Raw genomic sequence first — 14,176 nt, 5'->3', positions numbered from 1 at the left:
AACCTCGCGTTGATACGGATTCTTGCTCGTCGAAAGGCAAATGGGTTCTAAATCGATTCTAAAATAAACGTTTCGTTTGTTAAACAACTGTGATTCCTGTATTGCATACACAAATACATTAAAAAATATTCAATGCATCGGAAAATACGAAATCGTATAAAATAAGGATTTGCAAACTTTCGAAATGTTTGATCGAATAAATTTGGAGCACTCGCGTAGCACGACGAACGTATTTCGTTATTTAATGTTTAAGCAACAAAAGTTATCTGTTTATTGTCAGAATATAAAACAGAATCAACAGATTGGACATTGTTTCCAACTTCGACGCTGCAAAATTTATCCATGTTAATATACAGGGTGTTCGGCAACACCTAGACAAAATGTTTATGGGAGATTTTAGAGGTTTCGTTAAAAAGTTATTAAAAATTAAATTAAAAAATTTCAAATCGTTCTGGAAAAATTATTCTCGGTTGCAGAGGTCGATTACAATTATTTTTTATCATTACGCATGCCCCCGAAATCCTACCCATTTTCGAGAAAACAATTCAGTACGGGCGAAATTTTTAACGAAGCCTCCGTTTACAAATTGGTATTTTTAATTTTCGTCCTATTTTTATGGCCTTCAGGATCTCCCATTAAAATTTTTCACCAGGGTTGGTCGAACACCCTGTATAAATATTTCAGCGAGGAATTTTATTATTTTTGTACATTTATTATAACAATACACACCTCTCCAAGCTTGCACGAGTCTAAAAATAGGAGAAGAAGGTTTAGAACCGAGCTATTCGCCCCTACGATGAAACGAATCCGTGTCAACGATTCTATGAGAGCCATGAATCAAAATGCATAAACTATAAGGGTGTCCCACGCAACGGAGACAAAGCTACACGTCTAAAACGCTTATAATTGACTCTGGCAACGTAATTGGCCTCCTGTCGAGTCACTTCGAATCGACACGGTGTTCGAACACATTTTTACAATTGTTATCGCTTCCTTTTTCTCGTTCTGCGCGCACGAAGACAAAAAATTTGAATGAATTTTCGACAGGGTCGTACGCTTTTTGTTATTTTCTCGTGAGATCGGTCACGTGTCCTCGTTCGTAACGCGTCGCAGCTGCGTATGACTTTAAAATCGAGTGCGAGCGTTTCCACACGTGACTCGTCGCTTGAAAGATATGCTTTTTTTTGTCTTCGAACTACATACATTACGTAGATAATCGCGCTTCGCTTCACGATTTGTTCACGTTGTTGCTTGTTGAACGTACGCCTGCACGTATGCAAGAATTCTTCCATCGATCTGCTTCCGAGCGAAAACGGTAAACCGTTCATCGAAATGGACGCGGCACTCACGTTTCGTTTCTCTTAATCGCCTTCTGTTTCGCGCGGTACGGAACGAAAAGCTAAATTAATCACGTCGAGACGGAAATAACCTTCGTTTATGCGAACAAACGAATCGGGCAATGCACTGTACTCCTCTTGTACCAGAACTAGTCGCTCTGTTTAACTAAAAGTATGAGAATCGCGGAACAAAATAGCTTTCTTAAGCCTCGCGCTGATCTTCCTACGTGCAATCGAACAGGATGATAAGTTTATCACCTGGAATAGATCTTTTCTCGTTTTCTATCGATAAGAACGCGAACAAACAGATTGTTCAACTAATTTCTGAACAGAATTTTTAACAGATTTGTTACCGACTCTAGTATCCAGAGGAGTTTGGCGTTGATGGCTCCCATATTTTATGGACATTCTCGTCGAGAAGGATTTTTCTTATCGATAACGAACGACAGAAATATTCAGGTGATAAAGATCGATTTCTTCCCCGAAACAATTAACGCGCTGAGCTTTACAGATTCCAAAGTGTATATTATCGAATACTTTACACGGTGAGTATACCAACGATCGAATTTTCGTCTCGCACATCGCTTGTCGCTGCTTGAACGAAGTCGAATTAAGCTTTTGTTAGAGCAAACGCGGAGTTAGATCTCCGCGAGAAATACGAGGGAACATGGCCGCGTAGTCGTGCTCATCGTCGTCGTTGATTTCATACCCTGATTACCCCTGGTTTCACTAAACAATCGCAGAAAAAAATTGGCTCGCGTTGTACGGGAATAAAATTCTTCGTTATGGATTAAACATTTCTCAATTGCACCTTAGAAATGGAAGGTTTCGAGAGCTGTTGATGTTCGAAAAGATCTTCAAGTGACTTTGTAAACATTACGTAGAAGTAGCAACGTTTGGGGGGAAAAAAAATAAAGAAAACATTCGGAGATCGCAACGAATTGTAGCCCCGTCGCTCTGCGAAGTATTCCTCGTGTTATCTAAACAAACGGGGGATCGGTTTGCGCGTAAATTTGTATTATATCTATTTCTGCCGCGAGGATATACGACGAGGCGAGAAAACCTTACGGATTTGGATGGATGCAAACGCTCACCCGCAAAATATATTGGCTCCTATTTCTTTTTACAAGGATAAATGGCTGAGACGATATGGACGTCTGTAAATTGCCCTCTGGCTGGGTTTTACCACGGGGCCAGTTTTAATTTACACGCTCTCGTGCGTTTCTAAGCAAAACAGCCCGTCGAATCAAACATTTCTTTACAAATGTGCAAAAAATATTGATTCGCGTTGAATTCAATCAGTTTACAGTTGTAACGTTTAAAATATACTTAACGATGAATATAATATAGAATTCTCTGTCGTTGTATGGCTGTGAATTCGAAATTCTAAACAATACGTTCCGAAGTGGAAGCAAATCGACGACGCGCGAAACAATAATGGGAAAAACGATGGGGAAAAAAACAGAAAGATTCAATGAATTACCATTTAGTTTCGGTACATGGCAATTTCGCGGCTTCCGGACACTCTCGGCGAGCAGAGACCCGGGAAGAACGCGCACAATTATGGCTCAGGCACCGCAAGACGATTTATTGTGCACCTTTCGGCCGCCATTTAAATGCAAATTCGTTGATTACCCCTGGTGCTAATTGCTACGTGCTAGCGCGGTCATTCGCTCGGCCGCGAATTGCGAATCGCCGTAATCATTTGCCGTGTACACCTAGAGCTGGGCTCTATTTGTCAAATTTGTCTCTATACGAGTAATCGTACTCGCGATCCAAACGTTTAACGAACGCTGTTCTAACATTTTTACGTGTATCGATAACGTGAACTACATCGTGGTTGGTCATTACGTAAATATTTATTAAATTCCATTAATCGAATATTTCATACGCAGAATAATTATTCGGTATTCGTAATAAATTACTGTTATTATTTAAGTAAGTTTGCGACCTTTGTCTGAATAATAACGCGATTAAAATGTGGTTACCTGGGATGACGCAATCCGCCGAGAATCACAAGTGTCCCGGTACCACTACTGCTCCTACCATCACGTTGCATACTAATTAGCAGTTCAGTGAGCCTATGTGGCAGCTCGCACCTTCTTGTATATCGAGTCACCTGATTGGTCCTTCCGTTTGGTTTCGGGTAGCCTCGGCCGGACTCGGAATAGAATCGTTCTGGGACTCTCATTTCTGTCGAGTGGACATAGCGAGGACAGTTGTTCTGCAAACAAAACACATTTAGAGGACGCTTTGGACAACATACAATCGACGAAGATAACAGAAATTTGTAAACCATAATAAACTTACCGACTCGACGTTTGAAGAGAAGCTAATACCGTCTATCCACTCGGTGATCTGCAAAATAATATAATAGAAATTATAAATATTAAAATTCAGATAGCAAATGTTTTCGGTCGACGAAGAAGGTATGTGGCGCCATCTTTATGTGCGCCACCGCTGCACTAGATAGAACGAAACGCTCGACGATAACGCGGAAAAGTAATTTAACGCGAGACGTATGAAAATTGAGACAATGACGAAGATAAAAATGAAGATAAGAGGTGGCCGCGGAACGAAAGAGAGAATAAAAGTGCGATAAGATAATTAAGGTATACCATAGCAAATAAAGGGAAAGATAAGAGTTACAAGCAGAATTATGCGCGGGGCACTGAAGTATCTCGTATCTACCTCACAAGGGAAGAAATGCTTAAAGCATAACGAACGAAGCTTATTTCAAATAATTATCTTGTTTGCACGCTCTCTGTTCGACCACTTGAATTCCCTTTTAACGAGCGTCTCGTATTTATTTTCCACTTTTTACTTCCGTCTGCTTTCCAATTATTCTAACGAATGAACAAGTCCATGCTGCTTTCTTTGAATTACGCTGGCTTTATTACAGTTCGAAAGAGCTATCGAATATCATCGAAAATGCCTTACAAAATTTCGATCCGTACTACCGAATCGAAAGTATTCTAACAATTCTAACAATATCCTTTGCTGCATCGATACCTTTCATTAAATAATATTAACACAACTGGATGACGATACTTAACCCTTTCGCTGCTCGATGAAACTATGTGCAAATAAAATATAACCTGGAATACTTACATGGACAGTAGGCAAACTGTAGAATTTCCTTCATGCTTTAACTATCCATCGAGGAGGTTAACAATAATTTCTACCAACTATAACGCAAATTCACCGCGTGTTCAAAGACACTGATTGTTTCCCCGGTCATGCGTTTGTCTGCTCCTCCATTTTGTATCTCTCATCCCTCCGAATGCAGGGATGCAGGGATCTGCAGGTGCGCGCTATCTGGTGTCGAAACGTGGCGATTCTATAACATTACCATACGAAGAAATGCAGTTTGCGACATTATTCGTAGGTGGAAAATCGTGCATTGCGCAAGAACCGACTAAGTAATAAAATTACAATTTTATCAAATTCATATATATTTCCTAACACTATATTAAACCATATATCAGCTAAATTCTATTTAAAATAATTTTATATAGAAAAGTTGCCAAAAGCTAATCAAAACCACGCGGATCTTTCGCTACTTGCATTTTGCGTCTTTGTGTTCCGTAGCCTCAGAAATTAGTGTCATCCGATCTCATGCTCGTCAACAAAACGCTGGTAAACATCTCCCGTCTGTCGCTGCCAACATCGCAACTCGCTTCGTTCGTCTCATTCGTCGATCGTCCAAGAGAATCCTTCGTAAGTTCTATGCACGATTCGCTGATCGGGACCGTTCTCTCTTTGCAGGCTACCAGATCGAGTGGGAGGGGAACTGGATCCGCGTGTTCCGCCCGGACGTCGAGTGCACCAACGGGATCATCCACGTGATCGACACCGTGTTCCTGAAGGACAGCGACGTGAGGGTGAAGGGTAACACGGCGACGGTCGTTAGCCTGGCGCCGCATCTGATCATGATCCTGGTAGCCAAGTGGCTGCTTTAAGGGCGTGTCTGTCGAGTCTGTCATAGGTGCACCTAGGAATTTATTTCGGGACCGTCTCCGATTGGACCTCGTCCAGGCGAGCGAAGCGCGCGAGAATCGGATTCGAGGCTCTTGGACTTGGACGCGCGTCTCGGGGGTTCGATTTATCCCCGAACGACCCTGACGAGTCCCGGGATCCGAGCGGTCACCGTCACGCACCTGTGCTCGAGAGTTTCGCTTATGGTCGCGCGAAAGAATGACCGCGATCGACCAGGCGAGGCTCTCGAGCGGATCCTCGGATCTCCATTGGAGCGGTCATCTTACCGACGAGTTGTAAGGTCAAAGATTCTCTTGATTCGAGGGTTTATCGTATCGATACGACCGGGTCCAGGTCTCGCGCGTCCAAACGTCCACGAGAGTTCGGGTCTCCGCGCAAGAAAGAAGAGAAAAAGACATTCGAAGCAGTGACGATCGCGCGGCGGGACAGTTTCGCGGGTCAGAGACGCCATTGATCGTACCAAATAATTAATCAACCGTACCAAGTAATTTAGAGAAACCCACGAACGAGGGACGAGGCACGGGGGCAGAGCAGAGATTTCGGGGAACCGTCTTTGAGTACAAGGGGCCGATGAGAGATCCACCGCCTGGCGGTAAATAAGGATCGCGTCCTTTCCATCGCTGATTACTATAGCGGAAAAAAAAAACACAGGCGTAGAGCAAATGTCCCGCGTCTGCGTTAGCCGTCGATATTCAGGCCATAACTATCATACAAGTACGTCTCGCCTAATTGTGGTATACTTCGATTTCATTGACAATGATGAGCTATAGTTCTGTGTGCGTGTGTTGCGTGTGTGTGTGTGCGTGCGAGCGTCATTTCTGTCAGCGCGTCGAATCGCGTCGCGAGGCACGCGGCCGATTTTCGTACGGAAACCGAGTCGCTGGCGCTCTGCGTGCGGTGAACCGCCCCCATAGGCTTTCCGTAACAATGTATCCTCAACGCGCGATAAAGTCTCCAAGCACACAGCGTCGGCTGCACTGCTATTACGTTCATAGCACACGCTTCGCGACAGAGTCTCCGGCAACACAAGGGTTTAACCAGTGATTTACAAAGTTATGGAACACGTTGCAATCCTGATAACAAACGACATTCTCGTTCCTGAAATTTAATTACACCGTTCATTTTCATTTGATATGCTTGTAAAATATTCTGTCGGTTCGAAATTTATGAAGACAATTTAACTTTGATTCATGGAAAAGGTTTGAAAATCACTGGGTTAGAAGCATCCGCGATAACAGACGTATTTCTGCGTCGAAAAGCCATAAGCGATCCCAAAGGGGTGTCGTAGCCTCTCGACGAGCGATTCGCCGCCGCGCTACAAAGATGGCTTCCGATTACACTTGCTCTCTGTATCATATCGTACTACACTGTCTACTTACTGATAATACTGCCACGTCGCATTGCAGGCCGGATGAGCTTGCGAACGGGTTTTTGTACAACTGTCGTCGAAAGGAGCGGAGCTTTGCCCAGTGGCGACTCGATCACATTCCGACATTACGCCGCGCGAACGAATCCTCGCGCTCGAAGAGAAATTGGTAACGCTTCTCTCGCGTTACACGTGTTCAGGTTTCTCAAGTAGAACTGCGTTCACCTGAAACAATTAAAAAATGTAATTCCTGCAAGATTCGAACGACATTCTTGCGTAGAAGGTCAACCACCATTTTGTTCGCGAGCAAACTCTTAAGAATTATTACAACTTGTTATGTAAATTTGTGATAAATGTAACGTAAGCAGAAAGTACGAAGGATGTTGAGGAATGTGGATTGCTGGAGACCTAAAGTAGCAAAGTTGCGTTTTGGATCCTCCTCCAGCGAGAGGATTCGTTCGAGCGAACACTACGTGTAATACCGTGAAAATACTCTTTCAGAAATTCCTTTTTCTCATCGATTGTACAGTACTATATACGATATATCTATACATATAATATAGGGTCATCAACACCAATGCACCACGCCACTATTGAGTCGCTGTCGAGATTACTGTCGGGTTGGCGTTTCGTTTAAATTTATGCACTCGGGTTTAACCTTTCGCGATCACCACATGTCTAGTCACCAGGTAATTCATGTACAGGGTGTCCCTTAACATGTTGAGAACAGATGAACGCATGTTACGGAACACCCTGTATTATTGGACAACAAAAATTCATGCGAGTAAACCGAATACGTTCGAGAACAGTTATCCGTGATTATAATTAAACTGCCTTGAAATAATTTTCTAATGATTTAGAATCCTAATCGATCGACAATCGTGAACGGTGCGAAGGGTTAAATCGCGTTTTGAAGCAACCGACAGAGGGCAAAAATAACGAGCAAAGTTTCATTCCCCCGAATTAGTAAGAGCTTAGCTATGCGTGTACAAGTAATTACGAAGTTAGCGCGTGTCTCTTGAACGAAGAGAAAAAGAGAGGACAATGAGAATCAAACTACGGTTAGTGATCGAAGGTTAAACGAAAAAAAAAAGAAAAAAAAAAATAATAAAACGCAGAGGAGAAAGACGAACCCGAGCATTCGAAGGTGAGAAATGAAACGTCGCGAGATTTCATTTCCCCCTCCCCCTGGCGAAAAGGTCGTCGCGACGGAGGGGACAGTGTCGTTCACAGGAACCGAAACGCCGAAAACTTAAAAGAAGGACGACGAAAGTTGTCGCGCGCCATTATTTAAACGAGACTTCTAAGGACCGCGTTCAGCTACCGCAATTTTCTCCACGAAATAACGGAATAAAAAAAAAAAAAGAGAATTAATAGGGAATTCGATGTTATACGTGTTGATATCAGTCTATACATATATATAAAAGAAGTAAATGAATATATAAATAAATATAAAATAAAAACAGAGATATATTGACGAAGGAAGAAAGTACGATTGAAGAGTTAGACGAAGAAAGGAACTGAAGAAACAGAAATACTATCAGATGATACCTTAAAAAAACTTGTTGTTGGGATGAATTGATATTATGAATTATTAATTATTAATAATTATTACAATTATTACGTATATATATACATATATATACGCGTATATATATGTATATGTATATATATAGAAATATACATAAACTCTAAATAAACGCTGTTTGTTCGTTAGATAAGTATTAACTGGAAATGAAAAATGAGAAAAAAATAATAGCGAGAACTCTATTTCTTCGTGTAGACGCGTCTTAATGTTCAGCTTGTTCAAGCATAACGCCGAAAACGAATCGCATTATAAGCAACCGTTGCGCGTGGGTTGCGATAGGTGTGAATGGAAATGCAAGATACCGAATTTTTGAGGAGAAATGTCGCATGGAAGTTATTTCGCGACCGAATCGCGTTCACGAGAACCAGCATATCCGAGCACAGTTCCCTTCTGTTCCTTCGCGGACGTTTCCCTTAATTTTCAGACCCGAAAACGTTGCGAAAATCCGGCCAAATCCTTAACACACCACCGTGAACCTTGTAAATGGAAGAAGAAACAGAGGTATTAAAGCGAAACGATCCAAAGAACTTCGGCCAAGAATCGACGCATGTCCAAGCACGCGCCATTTTTATTTGTGCTCGACAAAACCGAAAAGTTTCTCGCGTGGCGCATTGAGCCAGATTTCAATTACAACGCGACAGAAATAATTGACTGATTTCAGTAATCACTAAAGGAATATTTCATAAATAAAACCTTCGATTGTTCTGTACGATACATTATCATTTTCATTTTTCTTGCTTAACACCTTGACCGCCATGCCTGCTTTCCACGTCTTCGAGTATTTATTTAAACGTTAGTGGGAAATACAGAGACATTTAATAGTCCAACATTCGTCGTTTTGTAGAGTTCCCAACGACGCTAACATTGTTTGAAAATTAACGAGCATCGGGGTTCATTCACTTGGAGCATTTGAAAGAAACTGTGATAGTTTGAACAAGAAAGATGAAAGAAATTACTTGTTGAATATTTTTCCTAGATATAGTTGTCACTGAAATCAATAAATTAGCGCGATAAGAACGAACGAACAATGCCATTGCACGTGGAAGCTTCTTACGATAGAACTGTACAGTCTGACCTCACGCATCTTGAATTTGCTATACGAATTATTTTCCTCCGCTCACGGACAAAATAATGGTGTCGAACAATTGTACAGTCGTCAACGAGCACGCGGTAAAAATAATACTCACGCCAAGTTACAGGCTCCTCTTGATCTCGAAAGCAAACGCGACAAGTAAATTTGGACAATGTAAGGAAACAACTTCGAAATCTTGTAACGATGATTAATCTATAAGGTTTAACTCATATCAAAGTTTCATTGAAAATCTCTTCGTCCTTGCGTGAATTGCATCCCTCGGTCCCGTGTGCTATCACGTCGATAGATATGTATTAACTCTGCAATGAAAATCAAATATTAAAAATTAAATTAAATTCCAATTAATCACAAGGAACAAACGATAGATAATTTTTTAGTAAGAGAAGTGAGAAGATTCTCTGTTCGTAATTGCATTTTACCTTTGATTACTGAAATTATAAGATTCGGGGCGCCATATTTCCGATGCCTTTGCGAAGATCGATCGATGAACGCGAGAAAATCGAACGGTTTATAAAGATTGATTACGCGATCAGCGAAGTACCTCGTACCATAGCACGCCCGCCAAAGAAACAGTCGCATTAAGCGATTGGCGAATTCATTTCTCTCGCGTTCCTAACGCAATTAGTATCCGCTCTTCGCAATGAAAACTAATCGTCAAACTTATCGAACGATCTGTTACGTAGGGCCAGGACTGCTTGTCGAATTTTTCTGTATTTGAATTAAATTATCTCCTCTAAGTTCCTCGTTTATTTCTCGAATAATTATATTGAAATACTCGTGTATTGGAATAGTGATATTCGAACGGTCCTGGTCCTATTTGTTCGTCGCTCGACCTCTTACGCTAGTCGCATGTTCACGTAATTGTTTGTACATTTTGTACATACACGTACACGCGTACGACAGGAAGAGAAACCAACGCTTTAGCTTTTCCATGTAATTAACGATACGATTAAATCGTACTCTTATCGAGCGCGTCTCCAACGATTAAATTCTGTCGATTCTTATCTTTCCCCGCTTTATTTCAATCAAAAGTTGAAACGTTGTACGTACCCTGTCGAAGAAATTTTATTCGACTCTCTATCCGTTTACCCTCGTTTTTCCTCCCCCCTGAAAATAGAAACTAATTTATACTTCTGAAATCGAGCATGTATTTTTAATATTAATGCGTAACCGTGTAATTTTTAGTCGTATTTAATTGTCATTAAATTATAAAAGATCGTTTGCACGCTTGTCTCCGAATGTGAAATCTGGAAATTTATAATTTCATCTATTTTTTTTTTTTTCTTGTCTTTATGTACCAATTAAGCAAAAAACGAATAAATACCGCAAGAGATCATGAAAAATGATACGTTTCTACGATTCTGATTCACCATCTGTTGTAAAGAATTGATCCTTCACGCGCATAGAAGTTTTTCGAAGTGTTACAAGTGATTAAGATGATATTGCAAGACGAATAAAAATATTAGAAATTCGCTTTGAAAGGCAACGTACCCCCAACTCGAATACACGTTCACGATACTTCTTTTTAATTGACGCGTTTGGGAAGAGAGATTATCACAAATCGTTCTGTTCGTCGTTGCTATCGATTTCTTTGGTGTAAGAATTTACCATTGAAATTATACAGATTCTAACGATAACTTACACGTAATTTCTAAAACAGACAATTGATCATTCATCATCGATGTAATAATAACTCGCCATTGTTCTTTATGCCAGCAGGTGTTCTTTTATACTATTAAAATCTTTGAGGCATTGAGATAAAGCTAATTCTTCGGTTATTCGAAATAGTATAAAATCAGACGTCGTTGAAAAAATAATTTTTCTAAAATTCTAAGGACGCTTTCGAGCTGGCGGCCATAGGGCTTTCTTCCAGCATTTGTACGCGTGGAATACTGTGCCAATGTTTGGCCACGTGTCGCAGAAATGGCACCGATAGACGTTCAAGCGTTTATTTGCAGCAAGAGAACTTCGAATCGCGTCGTCGTGAAACCTCTCTACCCACGTGTTCCCTCTAGCTACGCGTTACCGTTTGCATTTGCTAAAAAAATCGCGGCGTGAAACGTCTTTTTCGTGGTAAATGCAACCGGTGGCCGATATACACGACGCCGTTACGTAACGTAAATCATTATTAGGTAAGGGTATTAAAGTAGGTGACGAAGTAACACAGAAGGTACGAGTTTAAAGAAGAAAAGAAAAAGTAAACCAATTACGGACGAAACGAAACAAACGTAACGTGTAAGCGATTTAATAATTTTAAGCGTTGGATAAGCACCGTCAGATTAACGAGATTTAACTAATAAACTATTAAGGATTATTTATTAGCTATTATATATATTATATAATATATAAATATATATGTATATTATATACCTATATTGTAGTAGGGAAATCAAATTTTATGTACCACAGAGCTATTTGTATAAAAGCCATTCTATTTCGTTTATCCGCGAATTAACGTCGTTCGATATTTAATTGCCAGCGGTGCGGTCGGGTAACGATTTAGGCGATATAAAAGGTGTCCCAAAATACGCAATGGAACTCTTTTTTTTTTATAGACGAGCCTTCGTTTTTCGAGACAATTAATTTTAAACACATTCGTAAAAGCTTGACTCTGCGTTGTTGATTTATTTTGTGTTTAAAGAGAAATCTGCTTTTGGTTCGTGGCCAGTGTTTCGGGACACCCTCTATATTTTAGAACGATTAATCGACAAACGATTCTAGTTTTTTCTTAGGACTTAAGTGTACGTGTATTGCATTCGTCTGTATCTTCAGAGTAAATCGTTAAGTTTCCGGGTATCGGGCGCTCATCGCGGGGAACGGCAGACTTCTGTGTAAGATTTTTATGAGAGACTTCGCATGTTTCGAGCCATCTGAATTTTGCAAATGTGTGTGTGTACGTATTCGTTGGGCGAGCGACGCGTCGACGGGTGCCGGTCGATTCCGCGAAGAGGAATTTAAAACGACCGTGAAGATCGGAGAAACGAACGGCACCACGAATCGCCGTTCTGCCCGTTGAACGATCATGTCACTTGTATCTCGCTTGACTACACTATGTAGACTCCGGTCGCTTTTGCTGTATGATTTTACAAAGAATAAAGAACACCTACAAGACAGTTTAAGTGGCGTTCGTTGATTGAAACGTGTCGTATAACGAAGACGTACGATATATCAATAAAGCGAACAAGCTGAAATGCCGAGGTCTGGTCAATTACTGTTCTGCAACCTGACCCTAAATTACCGTAAAAAAAGATTTTATCCTAATATCCTACGAGTAATGAAAGAAACTCTTTAGATAAAGGTCCACTAGCAACAACATCTAGACTCGGAGATAGATATCAGTTTTACTTAAAGAATAAAAATAAACAACTGTTACTTGTTATGAATGGTCGAGCTCGAATGAAAGGCCTGGAAAATTTTCAAGGTCCCCCTTTCTACTCTTCAAGTGGTCCCACGTGGGAAACGCGCTTGGAACAGACCTCTCTTTGTTCGAGTGATCTAAGCATGAGGGTCCATATTAGGGTGTCGATTCTTAGCGAACGGATCGACGTGATTCTTGCGCCGACAGTCAAGTTCCGTGGTTCGACAGAGCATTTACGATACAAGCTGTCTGAAAATGTAAGTATTTTGGAGCAATTAGTTCGGTAAGAAAAGGAATGGAATAAATCTCGAGACCGTTACCTTCAAATCATCTTTCGTTGACAGTGTATATGGATCTGTAGCTATCGTCATGCTTTATCGCTGATAATTTATCGTTATCTACATATTCACTTCCTTGTACCTGTAATAAAGATAGTAATACAAATATTAAATATCATTGAAACATAGTCTTTTACTGTACTGGTTATTAATAATATAAGTTAATACGTAAATAATATTAATAATACAATGTTTTAGCGAGATATAAAGGAAAAAGTAACAAAAATAAACCCTCTCCCCGACGGGGAATCGAACCCCGGTCTCCCGCGTGACAGGCGGGGATACTAACCACTATACTATCGAGGAGTTCTTGTGGGTAATTTTTAAGTAAACAGTACAATAATTTTAATAAATATTTTAAACAATTATTGAACGCTGTATTATAAAAGTTTGCCCTCTTCCTTGCCGTCGCCTCAAAATCGCATCCGCGATACTTAGAATCGGCCTACGCCGCCAGATAAGTCGAGCTAATATTAATTACAATTTCGGAGCTATTCAAAATAATTTTGTTTAATCCGAAATATAAATGAATATCGATTCGGATGTGGAAAGATTGCACGTGGTGTGCCGACTAAACTAGGGGTTCGAAGGACCACCCCTTTTTCAGGGGACTGACGAGACGTATTGTGATCGTATTATATTTCAAATTCGAGAAAAATGTACACGTGACAGACTATGGAAGGCTAGCGCACTATCTGATAGTTGAAGATGGTAAGAGCGAAATCACTTATGACTTCTCGTGGCGGGGGTGCAACGATGCCGACGTAGCCTTCCGTCCAAGGTGGAGGGTGCTACGTTTGGCAACTCCGGGGACTTTCCACCGCGTGTTTCGGTCCCTGGGCCCGCGTGAAACACTAATTGCGAACGAGGGAGGCCCAGGTATACGAATCCTAGCACGTGTGGGCCATCCGACAGTCCGCTGGGGTTGCAACCACTCGAGACTGCCTTCGCCGACCAAGTTTATGACACTTTGTTCGATAAAGGAAATTCCAACTTTGCCCCATGCTGGCCTTGACAAAAAACGCAGTCTGTGTCATAAGCCTGGTCGACTCACCGAACAAACTTATTTATCTAAATTACTTCAGTAGTATACAATT

The 14,176-nt window shown here is 40.9% G+C and overlaps 1 protein-coding gene and 1 non-coding gene across 7 annotated transcripts in view; one reads left to right on the top strand and one right to left on the bottom strand.

The window, feature by feature from the left end:
- Window positions 1-12,489, top strand: part of LOC122396903 (fasciclin-1) — a 293,077-nt gene extending 280,588 nt beyond the window's left edge. For all 6 annotated transcript variants that reach the window (XM_043395663.1, XM_043395662.1, XM_043395661.1 and 3 more), the window contains one exon: window positions 5,106-12,489. In XM_043395663.1, coding sequence (XP_043251598.1) covers window positions 5,106-5,299 — 194 coding nt within the window. In that variant the 3' untranslated portion in view covers window positions 5,300-12,489. The remainder of the gene's footprint in view (window positions 1-5,105) is intronic.
- Window positions 12,490-13,313: 824 nt separating this feature from the next.
- Window positions 13,314-13,385, bottom strand: Trnad-guc. The gene has a single exon. It is a non-coding gene; the product is annotated as a tRNA-Asp (tRNA).
- Between the last annotated feature and the right edge of the window lie 791 nt (window positions 13,386-14,176).

The sequence above is a fragment of the Colletes gigas genome, unplaced genomic scaffold (genome assembly GCF_013123115.1).
Source record: "Colletes gigas isolate AHSC1104 unplaced genomic scaffold, ASM1312311v1 Colletes_gigas_Sc00008, whole genome shotgun sequence".
Lineage (NCBI taxonomy): Eukaryota > Metazoa > Arthropoda > Insecta > Hymenoptera > Colletidae > Colletes > Colletes gigas.
This window is presented reverse-complemented; position numbering and strand designations above follow the sequence as displayed.